Source organism: Limulus polyphemus, unplaced genomic scaffold (assembly GCF_000517525.1).
Source record: "Limulus polyphemus unplaced genomic scaffold, Limulus_polyphemus-2.1.2 Scaffold145, whole genome shotgun sequence".
In the NCBI taxonomy this organism is placed as follows: Eukaryota; Metazoa; Arthropoda; class Merostomata; order Xiphosura; family Limulidae; genus Limulus; species Limulus polyphemus.
The window spans coordinates 798883-823116 of record NW_013665755.1 but is presented as its reverse complement, the minus strand read 5'-3'; the positions used below and the strand labels follow the sequence as shown (position 1 = coordinate 823116).

Genomic DNA, 24234 nt, shown 5'->3' with positions numbered 1-24234 from the left:
CCAAAAACAAACAAACAAACAAAAACTAATTTTAAATTCATCTCATCTCTTTGAGTATAAATTCACGTTAGTAAACCATCTACATTCTCTTCGAGTATAAATTCACGTTAGTAAACCATCTACATTCTCTTCGAGTATAAATTCACTTTAGTAAACTATCTACATTCTCTTTGAGTATAAATTCACTTTAGTAAACTATCTACATTCTCTTTGAGTATAAATTCACTTTAGTAAACTATCTACGTTCTCTTCGAGTATAAATTCACTTTAGTAAACTATCTACATTCTCTTTGAGTATAAATTCACTTTAGTAAACCATCTACGTTCTCTTTCAGTATAAATTCACTTTAGTAAACTATCTACGTTCTCTTTGAGTATAAATTCACTTTAGTAAACTATCTACATTCTCTTTGAGTATAAATTCACTTTAGTAAACTATCTACATTCTCTTTGAGTATAATTTCACTTTAGTAAACTATCTAGATAAGACCATTTTATGTCTTCTGAAATGTAAGTTCTTAAAAACAAAAAGTTTAATTTTCATATTTTCATTGTTGTGCAGGTGTTAATTTTATCTTACTAATATCCAAAGAGCTTACTTAAGTTTTCTACACAATCATGTAAGTGATTTTTCTGGTGTTAAAACTGACCTACAGCAAAACGAATATATGTTATCTTTAACACCAACCTACTGAAGACTGAATAGGCAGATTCTAATAACAGTCTATTGTGAAACGAATATGTAAAATTGTAACACAAGCCTAGAACAAAAGAATTGTAAAATCTTAATAGCAGCTTATTTTGAAACGAATGTGCAAAAGTCTACACCAGTCTAAAGGAAAAACGAATATATTAACGTATTAATACTAGCTAGAGTAGTGACTTCTTTCTGACTTCAACGATATGATATTAGTTCTGAAAATTGCATAAGATACACAATGTTAGTTTTAAAAGACAGTGTATACTATAAAATTCGTATATTACTTAAACAAAAGACTTAATACAATATATACTCCACAATTCACACTATATGTTGTAAAATTTATGTAAATAAAAAACAATGTATATACTCTAAAATTTATATATTATTTAAAGAAAAGACAGAATACACTCTGTAATTTCTACACGGCTAAAATTGTATATTACTTAAACACGTATTTAGAATTAATGACAATTGTTTCTGTGGTATAATTGCACTTGGTTAGGCCCAAGCATTCGAAACCATACTCTATTTTTGTTTGAATGATGCTATATTTGTATATATATATTTTCCACAATCAAACAGTCTGCAGGTTCATAGTTAAATTATTATTGTATATCTCGTACCAGTTATAATATTTTTTACAGTAAAAAGTCAGACTTACATGTATATATTAATAGGTGATTGATGTAGTGAATAAAACTGTTCAAAAATATAAGACTTTCAGAAAAAAAAAAGATTATTAACATCAGTCAATATCATATAATCATACATCTATATAACAAGGCACGTATGCAAGTTAAAGCAAATAAGAATTGTTTACTTATATGCACATATCAAGTTGCTATATTACCTCAACCAACCAGCTGCTCATTACCTTGTATAACTTAATTATATAATGATTAATCTTTGTGTTACTGAATACAATATCCAGTGCCATGTGGCCTCGAGCAAACTCACTGTCATTCAATGCTAAACCCACTTTTATTCCTTTCTTTCGTCGTCGTACGAGACGGTATCAGACTACTCGAATCAATAGAAAGGGCGGATTAAGGCTGATGAGTTTATAACAAATTAAAGCCCAAAATTTTTTGAAGCAATTTTTTAATATTTTGCTGACATACAAAAATAGAAACAAACGTTTGATACAGGACATACGTGTACTCTTTCACTATGATATTAAAAATAGTACGTGTTTGTCCTGGTGGTTCTTTATTTGATAGAACAAGTTAGTTCAGATAATTTACTGTAACCTCACAGTAAGTAAACTGTCTTCATGCTACAGTAACTTCTAGCTGAAACGGTAAGAGGTGAAATTAATACTACCATAGTTTAACTCCAAATACGAAATATGGTCACAAGATAATGGGATTAAACGAACTCCTTTAAAAAAGTCACGAAGTTCAAACATTTACATATTATAGTGTTTTCCTTTCGTTCCCTTAAAAGGTTTCAGTATTATAAACCACACGCGCCATATTTATTTTGGATTAAAAACAAATGATTTTATTCTAGAGTTAAAAAAATGGCTTAGAAATATAATACCGAATTGAGATGTATTGGGAATAAGGTAGTATGAATTTAACAGACCCGTTAACGCCAAAAATAGTTGTTAGCTTGGGTTAATTTCATAAAATTCAATTTGAAGAAGACAAATGTGAAAAAAAAAATCAACAACACAAATGTAGCCCCTCATTCATTATCTGCCTTGTCAACATGTTTGAGAAACATCTGACCAAATGGCTTATTTAAACATAAAATCAATTTCCTAACAATAATTGGATTCATGTCAGATCAGTTCTGTACACTATGCTCCGTATAGAAGTAATACATATTTTTTCTTTCCGTTTCGGTTGTGATAGGCAGTTAATCATAAGTTTCACTTCAGCTGTATCTAGGATGATGTAAATTCATTAGCGATATTTTTTTTAACATCGGATCGCATGCTAGCGATAAACGAGAAGAGATACTTTACAAAATAATATATCTTTCCCTCGTATATATATATATATATATATATATGAGAGGTTATATATCTAGTTACTGTATTAGAAAGATAGTTCTAAAAGCCTCACGAGAAAAAAAGAAAAAATTCGATCCGACTTTCTTTTATTTCTTGTCAATTATTCGTTATCATTTCTAAAGAGTTAAAACTGATTTCCGAGAAGTTTTGAACAGAATGTCAGTGATAAGGATGTCACGATAGTAAAAAGAAAATATAGTTTAAAATGAAATGGCTTTTAAAAGCGTTTTAAAGTTAAAAAAAGTAACTTATATTTTTATATATTGCATTATATGCCATAAAATGTTTCATATTTGGAAGAAACGTACTGTAAAAAATCATAGTTGTCCAGCATTACATTTGATTGTTACAAAATATTACTTACGTATTTGTAGTTTTGATATTCAGGTATATAATATTACGTTTCGTTAACACTTGCACCCCAGTGGCACAGCGGTATGTCTGCGGACTTATAACCCTAGAAACCGGGTTTCGATACTCGTGGTTGGTGGCAGAGATAGCCCATTATATAGCTTTGTGCTTAACTTCAAACAAACAAACGTTTCGTTAACACTTTTCATAATAATACGATCACCGTTTCCCTTCAGATGACACACGCACATGCACTCACTATCATAGAAAGTAACGTCGTTTTCAAACTCGCCACTGCACTATCACTATATTACAAGGTAGACCCCCTCAGATGACACACGCACATGCACTCACTATCATAGAAAGTAACGTCGTTTTCAAACTCGCCACTGCACTATCACTATATTACAAGGTAGACCCCCTCAGATGACACACGCACATGCACTCACTATCATAGAAAGTAACGTCGTTTTCAAACTCGCCACTGCATTATCACTCTATTACAGAGTAGACCCACCCCTCTGGTAAGTTAAAGGGATTATATAGCTAATATTCTGGGTACGATTCTCGCAGCGGATCCAGTGCAAATAATCCATTGTTCAGCTTTACGATAAATCAAACAAAATATAACAATGTTTTTTTTCCCAGTTTGAATGTATAGGGTTTACTATCAATAGTAACATAAAGTTAAATAGCTCATCAGGTGCATGATGACAAAACCTTGTCGAAACGTTGTACGTTTGCTGTTATGTTAAACTTATATTAAAGTTTTTCTTCATTACCCATTGAAGCCGTCTCCAGCCATTACTAAATAATGCATGTTTAAAATCTCCATGTTTTTAATGACAACTCCTAAAAGCCGGCACAGCGGTATGTCTGCGGACTTACAATGCTAGAAACCGAGTTTCGATACCCATGGTGGGCAGAGCACACATATCCATTCTGATAATACAAAATCTACTATTTATTATTATTATTTTCGACTCTAGCATCCGTAGGATTTAAAATTAAAAGTTTATTATTATGAAAATTTTGTATACTTATCAAAATGTCCTGAAAATATATTGAACTATACACAAAATAAAAAAAACAACAAATACTACCTATTCTGGAAAAAAAAATCTTCTTTGCATTCAGTTGAAAATATTTGCCTTGAAGAAATTACTTTGAGATTCATTGCTAACCGAAGCAATAATAATGTTGGTTTTCAATGCTTTATAATTTAAAGCTGTTGTCTACAAAATAAAGGAAAAATAAAACATGTGTATATAGTACGGTCTCTAAAATATATATGAAAATATTATACATTTTTTGTCAAACTTTTTTTTTCTGTGAAATAACGTAAAAATAGCTATTCGTAATTATAAAATTTATACGATAATAATTTACGTAATAATCTTATTCCATCCATTCATTCGCAAACTTGCATCAATCTTTTTTTTTTTTTTGGTCTCCTGCATTTTCTTCTTAATAGTTTTGTTTAAGTGCATGTTTTTAAATTACTTTTGAAAATAAAAACTCATAATTATCTCTTGTTGGTGGCATTGATCGAACTGTTCTTCAATACAGGATTTAGTTGTTGTTGTTTTTTAATGACCTACGATATCGGCATTCATCAAGCTTAGATCTGCTGAAGAGCGGAAGTCTGTGTTGAAACTAAACACTTTTCGTTTAGAAGTTTTGTGACAATAGATTGGGATCCACTATATTTTTTTTCTTTTAAAGAGAACGTGTGATTGAAACTTGACTTTCTTTCAGAAGGACTTAACCATGAAGTGTTATTCTTCATCGCTTCTATGGTAGTGGATTTTTTGTTTGTTTGTTGCGATCTATGAAAACAATAACCATCGTTTGAAAATCACAACTTTAATTAGGTTTTAATATGCGAATGATAACTTAGATATAGGCCTTGGCTGGCAAAGGGCTTTATCCAAACAAACCAAGAGGTTATTTCCTTTCTGATATCAGCGGAACACTTTATCATTTGGCTTGAAGACAGTGACAGATGTTCTTTTTCTATTAAAGCTCTCTGAAGCCATCTTTTATATGTTCCAAATGATCCTTTTCAGTAGCCACTTTTTAAAATATTTCTTTAACATCAAAGCTCAGAATACCTACCTTGTAAGATAGGGTTTATGCATAAAGGTGTAAATATTTTAGTTTTTTCTTTTCCTTTTTCTTTCATGACAATGTCATTAATTAAATAATATTACATTTAATTGAAGTGCTCCAAAGATCAAATTTCAAGGAAAAAAATTTAGAATTCGGGGAAAAAACCAGCAATCTATATTTACTTGTTAATTAAATTAAGTAGATTTGTTTTTTGGAAGTCAAGAAAGGGGCTATCTGGGTTCCACCCACCACGGGTATCGAAACCCGGTTTCTAGTGTTAGAAGTCTGCAGACATACCGCTGTGCCACTGGGGCTAAATATAACCTTAGCTTTTATAGTTCAAACAGAATTGTCTTTCTTTCTCTTACTGGAAAAAAAAGTTTTCATTATGTGTTTCAATTAAATAAAAGTAATTATTATTTATCTAGTATTTAAAAATATTAGACATGGCCTGAAGGTCAAGAACTGCGAATCCGAGGGCTAATGATTCGCGTTCCATTATCACAAAAATTCGCTTCACACTTTGAGGCTATAAGAGTGCTATAAGAGTGTAGGCCAATCAAACAAGAGCAGACCAAGAGTGTGCGGCTGGTTCTGTTCACAAGGTGCTTCCCCTGAGCTTAAAAAGACGGAAGGCTATGCTGATGTGTATTTGAAGTGTAATTTTTTTTTATGCCACCACCGTTTGAAGAGATATAACAATATATGACATTTGAAAACACTTCCTAAGCATATCATTATTAAATATATGGACTACCAAAAGTATGAAAAAAAGGCTAATATCAATAACATTATTATTATTACAATTACAATTAAAATCTAGTAAACTACCACCATATATCGGTAATAATAGAGATGACCACTTACATTGTTGTAACGGTGCGAGTCACATTCTTCTGAAACAAGACACTTATGTTACATCTCTATTTTCAGGGCATGTTCAATATCTAAATTATTTCTGTAACTACATTAAAACCAAAACTTTGACGTATGTGGTCAGTATATCAGATCAATGCTGACGATCACCTTTTAGTTCAGCTCAAATCGAAATTCCCTAACTTCTTATAATATCCACACCACTAGGTGGAGTTAAGTTATAACTAATAATTTTATGAAAAACATAACACACGTTACACATCCTTGTCCTTTTGACATTCAGTCGTAGTGCGCAACGTTCAAAAGAAAGAAAACTGCGTCTTAGTTTCCTAATTCAAATCGATCTCCATTTTGTTTTCTATATATTTCAAACAACTACTTCTCTTCCTTCTACATAATTAAAAAAGTTTATTTAAGGTGTGTCAGATCCAAAAGAATGATAAGAAGAAAATGGGAGGCTTCCAAAAAAAAAAACAACAGCAAACTTTTACACTAATGATCCGAGAAAAATATCTTTGCATGTTGCAAGGCAACACGTGGTTATCGATTTTAGTTACGTATAGTGCCAAACATCTAGAAAACCTTTAGAATACACGAAGCTACGGTTCTTTACTTTATAATTTAAAGAAAATTGCACGAGAAGTCTTTTTTTTTCCTTTTATTTGCACATATTCCCGGAAAAACGTTAATAATAATAATATGAAATATTTATGAGAGAAAAAAAAATTAAATCTATCTTATGCAGTAGCTATGCATTCGTCCTTTCAGTGTTCATCTTGTGAATATGTATACATACATACGTACACATACAGATATATTATATAAACGGAAGACGAAGATGCTTCGAACAAAATGAAATAATTATAAAAAATTAATTGAGTTAATTCCTTAACGTTTCTAAACAGTTTTCGGTATTTGCATAAATTTAGTGAGTTGTTATTAGTTGGATATTCGAGAACTTTCTGTTTGTTTAGTGTTACTCGTGTAACCAGAAAACTGCAGGTCTGCTTGCAAGTTTTCAACCCCCGACCCTAGTACGACAGGCCCAGTAATTAACGCCTTAGAAATAGCGTTTTGGAACACAGCTGAAAGAACGTAATGAGATTTAGGTTGCGAATAAATAAAAGCAAAAACGTTCGTTAGAATAAAATATACAGATTATAACTTAACTTGGAGTTATTTCAAATGTTTGCATTGCGTTTTGCACAAGCAAAAACTTTGTATTTCTACGTTTTAAGACTCCAGAATTACGTAGAAAGAAACTAGAATAGGAAAGACAAATGTTAAACATCATTTCTACTATGCCATCGAACATTAAATTAGTTTACTTTACTTCATTTTTTATTTTGATTTAATATATAATACACATACAGAGAGCTGAGTAGGTTATGTTAAAACGACTTTAGAGCATCTTGATAATAGACTTGAAACGTAGTTTGCATTTCAAAAGGCTCCGTTGTAATGTTGTCATTTCCTAAGCACATCACTCCTTCCTGGTTGCTTTCCATAGTTGATGATTTCCCAGCGATCGTCTCAACAGTGCAATCTCATAGAGTTCTATAGACGTCTTGAACAGTATGTCTTTGTATAGAATAGCATGATTACCCGTTTAATTATCCAGCTGCTTCAGGTATTAAATGGTAGAACGGAAGGTATACCTAGAAGCTTTACCTTGGTAAACCCATACTTTGTTGGCCTCATTTGTGCTATTTCTATGTTGTACAAAGCATGTAGAACATTGGTATGACAGTGAGTGAGCAGTCTTTACCTTGACCTTTGCAACCATTCTCCTGATCTCTAATCTGTTTCTGGCAAAGTATCTAGGGGTGATCAAAAATCCTTTTGAAAAAGTTTTGCGACATATCGTGTGTCACTTTGATTTTATTTTTCATCCAATGACAAATAGAAAATGACGAACTTGTTACATTTATCAAGGTACACACACGTTTCGTCAAGTATCACACTAACTGCTGTTATTCTCCGTTCATACAATTTTCTAAGGTTTTCTTCCTTTGCTGGATATGTCGCGGAAGCAAATGGTGTATATGTGACCTATAATGCTTTTCCAGACTAAAATATTCTTCGATTATGTTGTGTACTGTTCCTTAGGGCATATGGACAGTTTTAGTCACTGGCCTTTGTGTTCGTGGATTCTTCTGTTACAAGAAGCTACCCTTTGCTTACAGCTGAAGTACGACCTTCTTGCATGTTTCTTTTTGGATGATCCTGGTGCCCCTAGTTGATTCATGTCATTTTGTTTTTATTGTCATTAAGTACAAAGTCTACCCCCGTTTGGAAATTGTAAATCCCCAATTTGAACATATCTTCATGATCTGGGTATATGAGCATTTTGCATTAGAAATGGCTAGTGCACATTTTCCCCAAAAGCTATCATAATTTGGTGTCATCACACTATCTACGAAACGTCAAACAACGTAAAAATATAGTTCTGTTACATACATTCTACTGTGAATTTATATCGGGCGTGGTTGTCATGTGACTTGCTGATTTACATATTGAAAATCATTTTAATAGAATATAGTTAATTCTTTGTTGATTTAGGTCTGAGAAGAGCTGGATTCGAACACTTTAGGGAAATACTGAAGTTTATCGTTGTTTTATTTTAAAACATCGTGCGTTTTTTAATAGACGTATTTTCATAATTATGACTTCCCTTTTCTGTGTGATTTTATACGGAAATTACATTTGATCTAGGAGATCCGAGCTGTCGTTCCTTGGGGCATCCCCTTTCATTAAGTGTATTTATTATGCTAACATTAGTTAATAGTTTGAATCACAATGATTTGGCATTTTCGCATTTGTTGTATTACATTACTCACTAACCCTAAAACAAAGACATTCACATTCTATCCTAATACATACATGTATTTACTAGTTTATTGCTCATATAAGTGAAATTGGATACTAAAAGCTGTATCTTGAGAAACACAATTGAGGCCTTGCTATTATCTAAATTAATTTATTATCAATATAAGTGACAGATGACTATAATAATTAATTTTTCCAACGAGCTTGATAGGCCATTTTATGATATATATATATATGACAGGCAAGGTGTGCAGAAATATTATTGAGAAACATTATTTTTTTAACACAACAAGAGACGTGCTGTAAAAAGTCGCTTCAAGACAAAACGCAATTTTGCTTTCCTGCGGACTTACAACGCTAGAATCCGGGTTTTGATACCCGTAGTGGGCAGAGCAAAGAAAGCCCATTGCTTAGCTTTGTGCTTAATTACAAACAAACAAACAACGTCATTGTAAATTTCCTCCGTTTCTATTTTTCATAACCTTAATATTGTAGTTTCGTTTTAAAGCATTTCAAAAAAAAAAAACTTACGTGGGTTTAACTTGCATGGTCTACCAAGTTCTTCATTGAAAAAATGTCTACGCTGAAACAGTTTTTAAATCACAAATGGAATTTTGCAATGTGACGTATATTTGACGTGTAGTTCCACCGTTAGCCAGAACTAGGATGAAATAAACAGCAAAAAATGTCACGTAAGATTCTGATTGCCTAATGTTCTGAGCGATTTTAGTAAAACTGTGTACATTTGTTTGTAATCACAGGTTTTTTTTCAGAGCTTGTTTTCTGGTGAAACGTATCATTAATACTATTGTCGATATATAAGAATTTCTAACGTGTTTTGTACAGTGAAACTTTTTTTAGGGATTATACTATTTTTGTGTTTTTATGCTTAAAGTATTATTATTATTATTAAATTTGGATGCGTTAAAAGTGCATAGATATGATATACTTACGCTAAGACATTGCCGCCAGGGAAATATAAAACGTTGCCATTATGCAAACTGCGTGTCTATTCTCAAAACTGAATATTGTTTGTTTGCTATGGATTTCGTGCAAAGCTACACCCTTCCCTCTAGTCTTACACTGCTAAATTAGGGACGGCTAGCGCAGATAGCCCTCAAAAGAGTAGCCCAAGAGTTGGCGGTGGGTGGTGATGACTAGCTGAACCAACGAATAGTGGGATTAGTCGTTACATTATAACGCCCCCACGGCTGAAAGGGCGAGCATGTTTGGTGTGACGGTGTGAGACTCACAGATTGCGAGTCGAGTGCCCTAACCACCTGGCCATGCTGGGCCAGTTACAATGTTACAGACATTTAAGCAAAAATTTCTAAATTTGAGTAACTGACTGGTCCTCTGTAGAAGCAGATATGTAATCATTATACTGCTGTAATGCACTTTGTATATTTAGAGTTATTCTTCGTTTCGTTAATACGCGGCGCTACATAACCAGAATTCTACGTTATTATATATATGTATATGACACCATCACTGGTGTAAAAAAAACGACGCAATTTTACAAAAGGTATTGGTTTAGAGCGTTGTATGATAAAATAAGCTTGGATATTTTGCTTATGTAGGAGCTAACAAAAACAAAGTGGTATGTTAAGAAAATAAGTTATTTTCAGATGACGACCAAAACAAAGAGGCATTTATAAACAGGAAATTGTGCGAATTTGTTTAGTTATGTTTTATACTAGTACTCTTATTGTGCAGTCGTTTACGTTTGTATCAATGGATCAAGCACCCAAATCCACGTTAATTCCCATTCTTCTGCTTCTGTGTTGGACAACTTATTCCGAAGGTAAGTACGTATTTCCATTTTGATCAAAGTTTCTTCAAACAATAACTTAAGCTAACAATTAAGTTTTTCAAAGAAAGAAAAGTGTGTAAATTTCCATTATATATTATTGCATTCTTTTAAGTAGCATTATGTATTTATTATGTCTAAAGAATGTTTCTTAACTGTTGAATGCTACTGACAGTTGTATTTTGTTACAGAAGTAATCTATGTGTCGACTTCAGTATATTTGAACCATTCCATAAATACTTCCGTATTTATGATTTTTCGTAGAATATGTGAAAATCCGCCCTTACAGCTTTCCAAAGCTTGTTGAAGAAGGTGAAGAAGTACAGGTCATGTGTGGATTAAGAGAGAGTGATGGAGATGTAAAATTTTCTTGGACTAAAGATGGATTGTTAATAGAACCAAGTAAAAGGCTTAGTATTTATTCAATTGGCAAATTTTCCGTACTCACGATAACAAAGGCTAATAGTAGGATGTCAGGAAATTATACCTGTATAGCTGAAACTTCTAATGGAAGAGACGTCTACACAGCTCAGCTCTTAGTAAAGGGTAATTATTCGAGTTTTGATTATTTCTTACAAGTATTCTTCCATTTACTTGAATTTTATATTACCGCCATTTGGGTTCCATTTGTACTTCTCATGTTTAAATTATGTGAATTACTTGGCATCATTTAAAAACTGTAGATTAATCTTCACTAATTTGGTTCTACACTTATTGCCCCCCACTGACACAACATTATGTCTGCGGACTTACAACGCTAGAAACCGGGTTTCGATACCCGTGGTGGGCAGAGCACAGATAGCCTATTGTGTAGCTTTGTGCTTAACTACAAACAAACAAATTCATACTTATTTAGGCTACTGTCAGAAAACATATACTGAAACTAAATTTTGCATTAAAGAGTTTGGGATTCAATTGAATATAAGTTGAAGCGTTTAACTTATTGAAAAAAAAAACCTAAGCATTTCCTTTGTTGAAGGAATTACCGTTTCAGCGCACACTTAAGTTTGATTTCCTGATCATTTATAATTTTACCTCTTACTGTGCTTGTGTTTGTGTATACATACTGATTGTGAATGAAGGTTATTTTCTCCTTTTTTAGGGCCTTCTTCATGGCAAATGGAACCAACCGACATCTCTACCAATCTAGGTGGCAAAGTAAGTTTGCCATGCAAAACATTTGGTTTTCCAACTCCAAGAGCATCATGGATGAGCGAAAGTGGTAAGATAAGTGGATTTGATGAATAGTAAAATAAACATCAAAAGTTATTCTGTTTCGTACTTGTTACATAGTAACACAAGTGTTATGGTTTGTACACTGTTTATCCATTAACTTTGTTTATAGGAAATTTTCTTGAAGAGGAATCGAGAAAAGATATTGCAGATCGTATTCATCTTCTCAAGGGTGGTACACTTGTTATAGAAATTCTTAAAGAAGAATACAGTGGGCTATATACATGTAAATCCTGGAATGGCATTGGCAATGAATTACAGAAAACAGTACGACTGAATATAATAGGTGAATACTACGTATGAAAAACAAAAGGATTATTACTGGTATTATCTTGGATATTCCTCTGTCTCTCTATTTCTTTTTCCTTGGGGTCAAATGGACTTGTTTTTATACCTCATTCATTCCTAGTACTTGAATAGTATTAGATATAAAATGCATACTTCATAGAGTATTTGTATTGTATTGAAACAACTATGCTATTTATGTGTTTGGTTGAAATTACTATTTTGGAAGAGCTTTTCAATTTCAACATATCAACCAAACATACATTTCTGTTGTTAACAGAGCATAAGAAATGTAATGTATTTAATCTTATATAAATAATTTTTCCCGCTCATAAACTCAGTTTTCGTTATATGGCTATCTCTGACATGTCTAATAACCTACGTTTTCATAATTTCAAACAGAAATCTTTACTGTGAAATATAAATCATCGTATGACATTTGAGGTTTTTAACGCTACGTGGCGTTAGTAACAAACTCTTTTTTAGAAAGGCTTTGCAATAAACCAGTCGCCATATTCAGAAACTATAAACGAGGCCTTGATATTGGAGTTTTCGTAGAGGCTCTCTGTTGACATTTACATTGAATATTTCTATTGGCTACTTTCATTATCTGATAAATGGTTGCCATAATCATTATAAATCCATTTAATATTTAAGTTTGTTTGTTTTTAAATTTAAAACCATCAACAACAAAATATCAAACAAGGACTATTTTCAGTACTGTCTGTGATATGGATCATTGTTACTCCAATGTCTTCTGTGGTTGGATGATGGTGGTTATTGTTCTTCTCATCAGTCTATGCCCAGATAGCTTGACTACAGGTAAGACATTAATTACCCTAGATAAACGTTCATATGTTACATTACATTAACTAATATCCTGAACAGTTGAAACATAATTTACCTAAAGCATGAATATATATCTTGAATTTCTCAGAAACTTGTATTTACATGAATTGGTAACGGAAACTAAAATGAAGTTCTAAGCTTTAAATTCCTGTTGTTTATTTATATATACAAACTTGAGATTCAATAATTTTTGAATTTATCTGATTTGTTGCCATGTTAAGTAACGGGTATGTTAAATCTACAGGCACTTTGAAAATCCAGTCATTCCACTTTCCTCCAAACCCAACTGAACACACAAATATTCAAGTAGTGTGTGGGTTAGAATATGGAGATTTACCAGTAGAGTTTCAGTGGTTGAAGAACGGTGTGTTGATCGCCAAGGAAAGTTTATATGATATTCTGTCATCGACAAGTGTTTCTGTGTTAATGATTAAAAACGTTACAGTGAAAAGCTCTGGAAATTATACATGTAGTGCTATGGGTCCAAATGGAAAAGACACGTACACAGCTGAGTTACTGATCAAAGGTAGGAAAAAATCATACGGAATATTTAATTTGTAATTGTAAGGTGTATTAATTAGCATACTTATAAAATTTTCTTGCTTAGTATTATATGCTAATAATAATGTAAAATACTCAGAGTAAATTGCTGGAAAATGCGATCGAACCGTCCAACAACAAGATCCATTGTACTCTGTGTCTTATCATTATACTTTAACGTGAGTGTATCACATATACAAATACAGTGATAGCTAATAAATATTTGTTTTCAAGACTAATTTCAGAGACACTGCCCTATGTTGTTCGTATAAATTATTATAATTATTTTGGATTACTTTTCACATTATTTCAACTCAAGAATTATTGGTTGCTCCATATAGATCCCATTGAATTCTTAAGCACATTCTTAAACTCTAAGAAACAGGTTGCTTTTAGATCCATGACATATGACATAGAAAAAAAAAACCTTCAATATTGAAATTAATCCAGCTAATTACTTCTAAGGTTTTTTATGTATTTTCATAGAAAATGAGCTTTATCATAACATAGCTGTCTGTTTTTAAGACATTTAAACATGAACATATGAAGAAAAACGAATAAAGCTCTAAACTGTCTGTATATTTATATAGCTAGTAAATGGCTTACTATTCAATTTAATATTACTGATAATTTTGTTTTGATAGCATAAAAATAATGTAATTTTCTTGACGTATGTGACTTTGTTAGCTTCCAAGAGACCAGTAATGTTTGCTAATATTATTAATATATAGAAAGTAACCCGTGGAAAATTACAAAAACCAGTTAGCTTTTAATGATATTTGGGTTTGTTTGTTTGTGGAATTTCGCTCAAAACTACTCAAGGGCTATTTGCGCTAGCCGTCCCTAATTTTGAAGTGATAGACTAAAGGGAAAGCAGCTAATAATTAGCACCCACTACCAACTCTTTGGCTACTCTTTAACAACGAATAGTGGGACTGATCGTAATATTATAACGCCCCACGACTGAAAGAATGAGCATGTTCAGTCGCGGGTCGCTGTAGATCTGAGTTCAGCGCCCGAACCATTAGGCCAGTGGTTCCTAACCTAGGGTCCCGGACTCCTGGGGGGGTCCGTGAAGGTAATACTAGTGGTCCATAAGCTATTTTATTTAATTAAGTAATGCACAGAAGGATACAGAATAATGACACGTAAAAAACTGGACGAGTTAATTATTAGTTAATAAAACAGTTTGTTGGGTAGACGGAATCTTTCAAAAACATGGGGTCTGTGGTGAAAAAATAATAATAAAAGGGGTCCTTAGTGGCGAAAAGGTTCGGAACCACTGCACTAGGCTATGCCGGGCTCTAATATTTGAGATAAAAATATTAGTACGTTTTCTTTCGAGAGATATTCACAAATTCCATCATTAAATTTTTTCGTTGATCTTGATCAGATATTTCATTCACTTCTAAATGAATGAATACTCGTTATATTTTGAATACTTTGAATAATATATATAAAGTGAAATGAATCTTTGTTGTAAGCCCAGCTGATTTATTTCTGTAATATGCTAAGAATCGTCTTTCAAGGGATTTAAATATTGTTGAATCTCTACCGAAAACTAAGACGTCAGAAAATGAAACATTTATTTTTCTATTATAAGTACAGTACTATAATAGTTTTGACACCAATAGTGTAAAAATATATGATTTACATCCTGTGAAATGCTTCACTATATATTCATTCAAAAATCTTTTTTTTTTATCTTCTTCCATCTTGTAGGTCCACCAAAATGGCGGACGATTCCAAGAGACATAGTAGTCAGTTTAGGAAGTCCTTTGCAATTGCCTTGTAGTGCTTATGGATATCCCACACCAAACATTTTTTGGACGAAAGGTAGTGTGCTATTTTCAAGTTAACAAGTGATACAAGTGTGAAAATATGATAATCATTTCACCCCAGTCTTCGTTGAAATACGAAAGGAAAAACCATATTAATAATATGAAAAACTTACTTTCAAATCTCAGTAATGTGACAGTCAATGATCCGTCGTTTTATACTGCTAACATAACTTTCTTTCTTTCTCAAGTCAATCATTTCTGTATTCTGAAATAATAGGCTAAAATAGCACTAATAGATCGTTGGGAAAAAAAGCAGCAAACTCGGAGTTGGATATTTAACCTATTATTATTTTTGGAAAGTTTGATATTTTTCTAGAATTTGTATACAAATGCTGAAATTCCAGTAGTATTTAATTGTCACGTATGAATTGAATATGTTATTAGTTTACACTTCAGATGATGAAATATTTATTCAGCCTAAAATGTTCTTAGTTCTTTGCCTAGGTCATCCGTCTGTTAAAGGAAATGAAGAACTTGATAAAAGCCAATGGAAAACTCTCAACGATGGAACATTAACTAAAACCTTTATTAGATATGGTGATGGTGGGAAGTACACGTGTACTATCTCAAATGGCATCGGGAAAAATCTCCAAAAATCTATACACATTATTGTACGAGGTAAATACCAATACATTTAAGCATGATGTGAGTGCTGTTGGTGTATCTTTATCTCTCAGAGTATAAAGCCGTACTGGAACGATATATTGTGCAAGTTCTTGATAACAAAAGTGATTTCACATTGTCATTAAAACGTTATCATCATTTCAAGTCGTTCTTGTCATTTCATTTCTCGTTTGATTAATTTTCAGAAGTCGATTAATTGATGTATAATTGAGTTCAGTGCTTACGTGAATTTAATGTTCTCTACAAAGAACTCGTTTTCTGTATGTAGGAATAATCTGTTTATATATCTTAAAGATATGTTTACTTATCAAATTGGTGTTGTTGTTTTGCCCTTACAGAAGTGTTTCAATGTTTTAAGATACTAAATTATACATGGCAAAATGCCTTTTGGGGCAAACGGTTAATTCATATCTTTAATGTGCTTCATCCTACACAGGAGCCTAGCTTTTGCTCTGAAGCGTGTTTTCTGTTGTTGTTTTGTAAATTCTTCCAGCAAATATTTTATGTTTTACTTAATCTTTTAGTAACTTTCAGTTTTGACAACGTGTGGCGCTAGTGTAATAGTAAGAAAAATTGTAGTTGCGGCATTCATTTCAGGAGCCATTTTCTAGTTATATCCGCTAGTTGGTTGTTTGGTAAAAGATATATGTTTGTGCTTCAAATATTCCGCTTTTAACGTGGTTCTACATGAATCTGATTAAAAACTTTATCTTAAGGAGTATTTACGCGACCATTCATCTTGCAAGCGCTCCCTCATGAGGACACAATGGTTACCAACATGGGCACAAGCCGTGTTCATGGTTCGTCTCACCTTGGCTTTAGGTAATAATACATTATATAATTAGATTTTGTATTGTGTGATAACCATAATAACTTTGTACTCTAATAAAAAATACATTGATCATTAAAAGAATTTTTCTTCATTATATTTGTTCATGCTTTTAACGTGTTTTGAAATACTTTATCGTTTTGTTTATTTCGAGTCTTTGTTCCATCACATTCGAAATGTTAGATCCAAAAATTTAGGAAATGTATAACAGGGGGTATATTAGAAAATATTATGTTACTATAAAAAAACTACTTAACTGATGAGGTATTTGCTTTCCTGTCACATCCACTGAATTATTTCAAGAGCCTTTGAAATTTTTTTTATATGTTTCATATTAAATTATCAGACTAATGCTTTATTACTGCTAAATTTGGGTGTTCTTCCAGTTCCAGTGAAAATTCGACCTTTCATTCTTCCTAAGTTTGTAGAAGAAGGAAAAAAAGTCCAGATAACTTGCGGTCTAGAGGACGGTGATGGTGATGTTGAGTTCATGTGGTTAAAGGATGGCATACCTATTGTTTCGGAAGCTCGCTGGACCATTATTACACACGTAGCTTTTTCTGTGTTGATGGTCGATAATGTGAAAGTTTCTAGTTCTGGAAATTTCACTTGTGTCGTAAGAAATGCTGTAGGGAAAGACAGCCACACAGTGGTTTTATCAGTACAAGGTCAGTGGCATCCATATTTCTGAAATAAAAAATTAAATTCAAGTGTCACATCTCTAAATCTATATTTGAGGCACGTCGCTTCTACCTTGATCCATATTAGCCTTTAGCATCTTTTTTAAAGTATTTGATTAATATAAAATTTCAGAATATTAAACAGGAATATTTTACACTTGTAGTTTTTTATTATTAAACTAGTAATAATAATTTGTAACGTGCATACACACTTGTAGTTTGAAGAAAAAAAGAAACATTATATTACTGTTTCCTTCTTTTGTTAAAACGTAGGGCCACCAACGTGGAAAGAAAAACCTGCAGACGTGGAGATTGTAGTCGGAGAATCTGTTATCATTCCATGTTCTGCTTATGGTTCTCCAGCACCCTCTGTTGTGTGGACGAAAGGAAGTGGTAAGCAAATTTATCCACTCATGTTTCAAACGATTCTATATTAGAATTTGTTAACAAAGTGGAAAACTTAAGCCTATTTTCACATTTCAAATGTAGGATTCTAAGAACCATTGGTTAATATTGTAGGTGATTATTTAAGTTCCATATATCATATTCAATATTACATGAAAAGATTCCAATATTACTTTAATTCTAGTGTTAAAATATTTCTGTTGTTTAGAAACTTACGTAATTAGTGGTATTCACAAAAATATTAACTATATTCTGAAATTTCTAGAGGGCTCATCTGGTGCTTCTGTCGAGAACTCCCAAGAACTTGTTGTTAAAGATGGAAGTTTACGTTTAGAAAACGTACAACGAAACGATGGAGACTATTACACTTGTACACTAAAGAATGGCATAGGGAGTCCCCTGGAAAAAACGATCAAAATCAATATAAAGGGTATCCAGTATTAGAGTTTAATTGGAATAACTCTGTGGATTGCATTACTATTTATAACTTATTTTCTCTTGTTGGAAAAAACATAAACTGACATGACTTTTCATTTTGAAAAAAAATCGTTTTACTCTTGGAAATACATTTTTTACGTTGTTGTTTTCCTGAGGTTTCAGAAATACGATAAAATATCTTGTTATTTGTTCAAAAATATATTTTGGAGTTGAATTTAAAAACAAGAGTGAAGAGAATAAGATTATTTGTGCTACTGTCAATAAGAAATATAATTCATTTGCATTCATATGAAATATGAGTATTTATTCATAGTCTAAAACTCTCAAACGCACAGAAGCACATTTTATTTAGATATTCACTATATTTATTGAAAATTTTCAATTATTTTCATTTCAACATATCACGATGTGTGGCGCTGAGTTAAGATAAGTCCCTTCTCATTGAATTGATATCGCCATATTTTGAAGGCATATTATGATGATCAAACAGAATTGCATTTACTCCTGGTGTTCGTGAGGCAGCGTTATGAAGTCATACGTATTGTCGACTCGTTTATCTATACCAAATCTCTTGATACTTAAGGTGTAAGTTTGGCTGTAGCGAGTAATTAATCTATTATGACTCTCGTGAAATATTTGAGTTGTACCCTGTCCCTGCTGTTTCTACAGAGGATGTTTGATGTAGTCTTGCTGAACACTACTTACATCCAGGCAGCCAATGCTCAGGGTAAGTACTTATTACGTAATTATTCAACTATTTTTATACTTGTTATCATATATATAAATTCAAAAGGTTTTGTGAACATATAACCATAATTGTATATCTCTGTCTGTGTCGTGACTATATAGATATAGCAGTTAAGTGCGCAAAATTTTATATTTAGTATTTGGTCTAATATGCATTTACTTCTTAAAGATAATGGTATTTTGAGATTTGAATTTTTGAAAATGTTAGTGATACTCCAGAAATATTCAGTCTAAGAGTGCTTAACTTACTTCCAATGAAATAAGGCTTTACACCAGTGATTCTATTCATATTGCGAATACTGAGAAACAACTTATGTGATATAATTAAATACCTTGTGGCATACAATATATCAACGAAATAAAAATAAATGTTTAATCTGAACCTTTGCGTCAGAATTTATGTTGAAAGAAAATGGAGAGTGTGCACAAATGGTTCCGTGATTGGCAAACACGAATCATATTAAATCATGATTGTCATTTATATATTTCTCGATGGGTATTTTACGGTTTGTTTGATATAAGAATTTTTTTTTCCAGTGCCTCTGAAAATTCGACCTTTTAAGTTCCCTGAAACAGTAGAAGAAGGTAAAAAAGTTCAAGTCGTTTGTGGTTTAGAGGAAGGATTCGAAGATGTGCACTTTACATGGTTTAAAAACGAAGTGCCGATTGTTTCAGAAACTCGCTGGACTATCATTACTCACTCAACATTTTCAGTGTTAGAACTGGATCATGTGAAAGTTGTTAGTTCTGGAAATTACACTTGTGTCGCACAGAATACCGAAGGAAAGGACAGTCACACAGCGGTCTTATCAGTACAAGGTATGTGATATACTGTTCATACTGTAATATCACATTAAAACAAAAGAAAACTTAAGTCCTAAAGCTTATTATTTAGAATAAATAACGCCAGTTAGTTTGTACGTGTCCTCCAGGTTTCTTTATCAATACAACATGTTTAGAGAACACACTAGTTTTATCTTAATCACTGTGTGTGGTGTTACTCAAAGAGGTAAAATAGAAAACATCCCAAGAACGTGTGTTTTATTACATCTACACTTTAGGAAAATAAGCATTATACATTTTAGTATTTTCATGAATTCAGCTTTAATGAATAAAGATAATTTTTAACATATGAGCTCACAGAACAGAAATTACTATATTTTCATTTCTTTATTTTATCATATTTTAGGACCACCAACATGGAAAGAAGAACCTGTTGATGTGGAGATCATAGTTGGAGACTCAGTTATAATTCCATGTTCCGCTTATGGCTCTCCAGCTCCCTCTGTTGTATGGACAAAAGAAATTGGTAAGAGATTTCATTCACTGACGTTTTCGAAGATTCTTGGTTAATATTTACCAAACAAGTTCCAAATTTGCTCAAATATTTACCACAACCGAGGTTACTATTGTATGTTTTGTCTCAATACCCTATAATTCATATTCAGGACAAGAAACAATATTCCAATGTTACTCTAATGTCTTGTTTGTTGAGCCTGATATTATAATGTTTTAAATTATAAGTTATTTGTATGAAATTATTTTTAACTTTAACTATTTATCAATTGTTATGGAAATATAAAATAATTAATGAGGTTTATTGTGATACCAAACGTATTTTCGATTTCCTAGATAGATTCTCTGGTGCTTTTAGTGAAGATTCCGAAAGATATATTGATAGTGACGGAATATTACACATAGAAGATGTCCAACGAAACGACGGGGGTTACTACACATGTACACTGAAGAATGGCATTAAAGAAGCACTGAGAAAAACAATACAAATCAATATCAAGGGTAAAATACTGCAAGAATATAATCGGATAAACTTCAACAATAAAACACATTACTACGTTTGCTCAACCTATTCTAAAAAAAAAAAGACTTATAGTGTGGTCTGTCTTTGTTTATTTACAAGTATATATCTTGCCAATTACAGGTGTGTTGCTATGATTTCATAAGTGTGCTATTTAAATTACATTTTCACAAGTTACTTTTACTTTCAGATAATGTTTTCAACAAAATTATTATCGAACTATTTCGAGGTGGAAATCAGTAGATATGTCACACCATTATCAAAAGTAGCTGATAACGTTTATTTGTCTCACACATTGGGTCTTAGGTGAGAAAAATGTTGTTGCGTTTTCCATTTATTTTGGTGCTGTTAGTCTAACACTGTGAAAACCACAGAGATATATTTTATGATATTTTAAAGCTATTTACGTTTCTAACATATGACGATGTGTGGCGCTGTTTTGTAATTACCAAGTTTCTTCCCGCTGGATTGATACCGCCATATTCTTAGAGCATATTATGATGAACCTACAGATTTGTCTTTCATTGCAATGTTCCGTTAGCAATGTTGTAAAATCGTATATATTTTCCACGTTTTTTATTGTATAAATACCAAATTCTAGATAAAACGCGTAAAATGGAGTAAGGGAATAATTTTTCTAAAGTGGGTTTGGAACGATTAATCATCTATGAAGACTCTCTGCAAGTCTCGGAATTATTCGCTGCGTGTGATGCTCCTGTTGAGGATGGTAGATGTCTTGGTGAACATTCCATATGTGGTGTTAGTCAACGCCCAGGGTATGTATAATTGCTTAGTAACTTTTATTTTGTATTCTCCTTTTGTGTTTTGTTTTTGCTAACTAATTTAAAAAATCACACGTTTAAAGTTGCCGGTTTTTTACTTTTGTAGCTACCAAATACCATGAATATTCCGTATATATATATATAACCCATTTTTAAAGTTACAAACCCTACACTTCTTGGTAAGAATATGTAATATTACGTAGAATACCTAACTGCATTGTTATGCTACATGACGATACCACTGGTATGTGAAGAGGTGTCTCTAATACTCATAGTAAACCGTTTTAATAATATTGAAAGCTCGTTAATGTTATTTTTGTTCATAAGCTACAGTGTTTTTGTTTAATGTTTTACGTTTGCTTCATATTAATATTTTCCACCGTAGTGCCTTTGAAAATTCGCCCTTTTAAGTTTCCCGAGACAGTAGAAGAAGGAAAGAGTGTTCAGATAGTTTGTGGTCTAGATGAAGGAGATGGAGACACTAAGTTTAGGTGGTTAAAAGACGGATTGCCCATTGTTTCCGGAACTGATTGGTCTGTTATCACACAGCCTAAATTTTCATTGTTGGAAGTGAAAAACGTAAAAGTTACAAGCTCGGGAAATTATACTTGTGTTGTAAAGAATGGAGTTGAAATTGACAGCCACGCGGCAATTTTATCAGTACAAGGTTAGTAACAATTTTTGTTATTTCCAACTTACGTAATACTTCGTAATATCCTTGTGATTCCAACTTCGAGACAGTTCTAAATGTTTTATTTTTCAAAGTGAAATCGCCGGAAAAGAAGAAAAGTTGTTTTGTTTTTAAACTACCTTGAACTATAGAATATGTTTAAGCGCAGTATTTTTTATTTTTTTTCGTTATTGTAGAAATCATTTTTTTAAATGTATAAATACCAAAGTTATTGAATAATTCAATTTAAGTTCTCTCCATTATTGTTTCTTTACTAAATTTTAGGGCCACCAACATGGAAAATTGAACCTTCTGATGTTCGGGTTACTGTTGGAGAATCTGTTGAAATTCCTTGTTCAGCCTACGGTTCTCCAGCGCCCTCTATTGTTTGGACTAAGGAATCTCGTAAGCCACTTTTATTAACCAGCATGTACATCTATAAATAATGAATAATTAAAAAGCCAGTTCAAATTCGTAACGTAACTTTACATTAGATGATTGTAAAGTTTATTTCTTTCTGTTAGATAATTTTTAAAGATTTGTTTTAATGAATAGCTCGTTATGGTATTTCCACCATTGACTGTTGAAATCAGAATACCATGAAACTTATTATACTTAGAAGGTCATTTGAATGATCTCTTAAAATTAAGATAAAATACCTTGTGATTTAATACACACTAGCATTTCATTGTTTCTATGTTGTTTGAGAACCTTCTTAATTTTTAGGGAGGGATTCTGGCTCTTTGTTTCAAGATCTCCAAGGACTTGTTGATAAAGAGGGATCTTTACATTTCAAAGAAGTCCAACGAATCAATGGAGGATACTACACTTGTGCATTGAAAAATGGCATTGGAAATTTATTACAAAAGACAATAGAAATCAGAGTAAATGGTAACATTGAAATCGTTGTTAAAACAACGTAAAAGTTGAATAAATGTCTGATCAAAAAAACTTTAAAAAGTAATAATGTAAGGTGCGTAACTCCACTGTGCATAAATTTGAAAGTTTCATAAGTATAATAAGATTGAAAGGATTTGACATATTTTACCATTTATCATTTGAGAAAACCGATGCAGTGATTCAATACTTCGTACCACACAACTGATTAACTTTTATACTTCAATATGTACATCAATTAACGAACAGTAAAAAACATTCTGTCCATTGACAATTTTTAGTATTTTTAAGTATGTTATAGACATTCGTTGTTTCAGATTTGCGTCCTCATGCAAGTCCATATTTATTCATTTGTCTTTTCACTCTATATAAGATAACCAGAACAAATTTAGTCAATGGAATTTATGTACAAAACTCTGGAGATTGAAACTATCCGATTGCAAATTAAATACACTTGAAGTTTCAATACTTTGCTGTCATCTTTACGGAACAATTTAGTATTTATTGCTTCAAACATTTAACGATATGTGGCGCTGTCACAATATTACAAAGTATCTTTTCGTTTGGTCAGAATCGCCATATTCTAAAAGCTCTTCTAAAGAGGCATGCTGCGTTATGGTTCTTCCCATTCCTTAGTTGGTGGATCTGTATGGGGTTTTGTAACTCATTTACTTATATAATTCACAGAATTATGGAATAAAATGCATAATTTGTTCAATTTTCCAATCTGAAGTAGAGGGAAAAGATATCTGCAATGATTCTACTGTCTTGGAAATGTTCTTTGTGTCAAATGCTCATACGAAGAACCCTACATATCGTTTTGATCACTCATTTCAACGTACTGGTCACCTACGGCTTAGGTAAGTATCTATTAGCACTAAGTGTTGGTAATGTGTT

The 24234-nt window shown here is 32.2% G+C and overlaps 2 protein-coding genes across 10 annotated transcripts in view; both read left to right on the top strand.

The window, feature by feature from the left end:
• The window catches only part of LOC106475196 (Down syndrome cell adhesion molecule homolog), a 79747-nt gene that overhangs the window by 20302 nt on the left and 35211 nt on the right, over window positions 1-24234 (top strand). For 2 of the 9 annotated variants that reach the window (XM_022380442.1, XM_022380433.1), the window contains exons 1-5: window positions 16016-16067; window positions 16790-16895; window positions 17289-17570; window positions 17856-17975; window positions 18253-18417. The exons of 3 other annotated variants lie outside the window; for them this stretch is intronic. In XM_022380442.1, coding sequence (XP_022236150.1) covers window positions 16020-16067; window positions 16790-16895; window positions 17289-17570; window positions 17856-17975; window positions 18253-18417 — 721 coding nt within the window. In that variant the 5' untranslated portion in view covers window positions 16016-16019. Of the gene's footprint in view, window positions 1-12200; window positions 12221-12753; window positions 13042-13312; window positions 13595-15330; window positions 15445-15881; window positions 16068-16789; window positions 16896-17288; window positions 17571-17855; window positions 17976-18252; window positions 18418-18718; window positions 19153-19709; window positions 19992-20361; window positions 20482-20804; window positions 20970-21027; window positions 21765-22155; window positions 22438-22725; window positions 22846-23166; window positions 23332-24234 lie in introns of those variants that run through there. 4 more of the 9 variants (XM_022380458.1, XM_022380465.1, XM_022380449.1 and 1 more) reach the window with 4 other exon arrangements.
• LOC111083784 (Down syndrome cell adhesion molecule-like protein 1 homolog) overlaps window positions 23339-24234 on the top strand; it is a 3508-nt gene continuing 2612 nt past the window's right edge. The window contains exon 1 of the mRNA XM_022380479.1: window positions 23339-24197. Coding sequence (XP_022236187.1) covers window positions 24092-24197 — 106 coding nt within the window. The 5' untranslated portion in view covers window positions 23339-24091. The remainder of the gene's footprint in view (window positions 24198-24234) is intronic.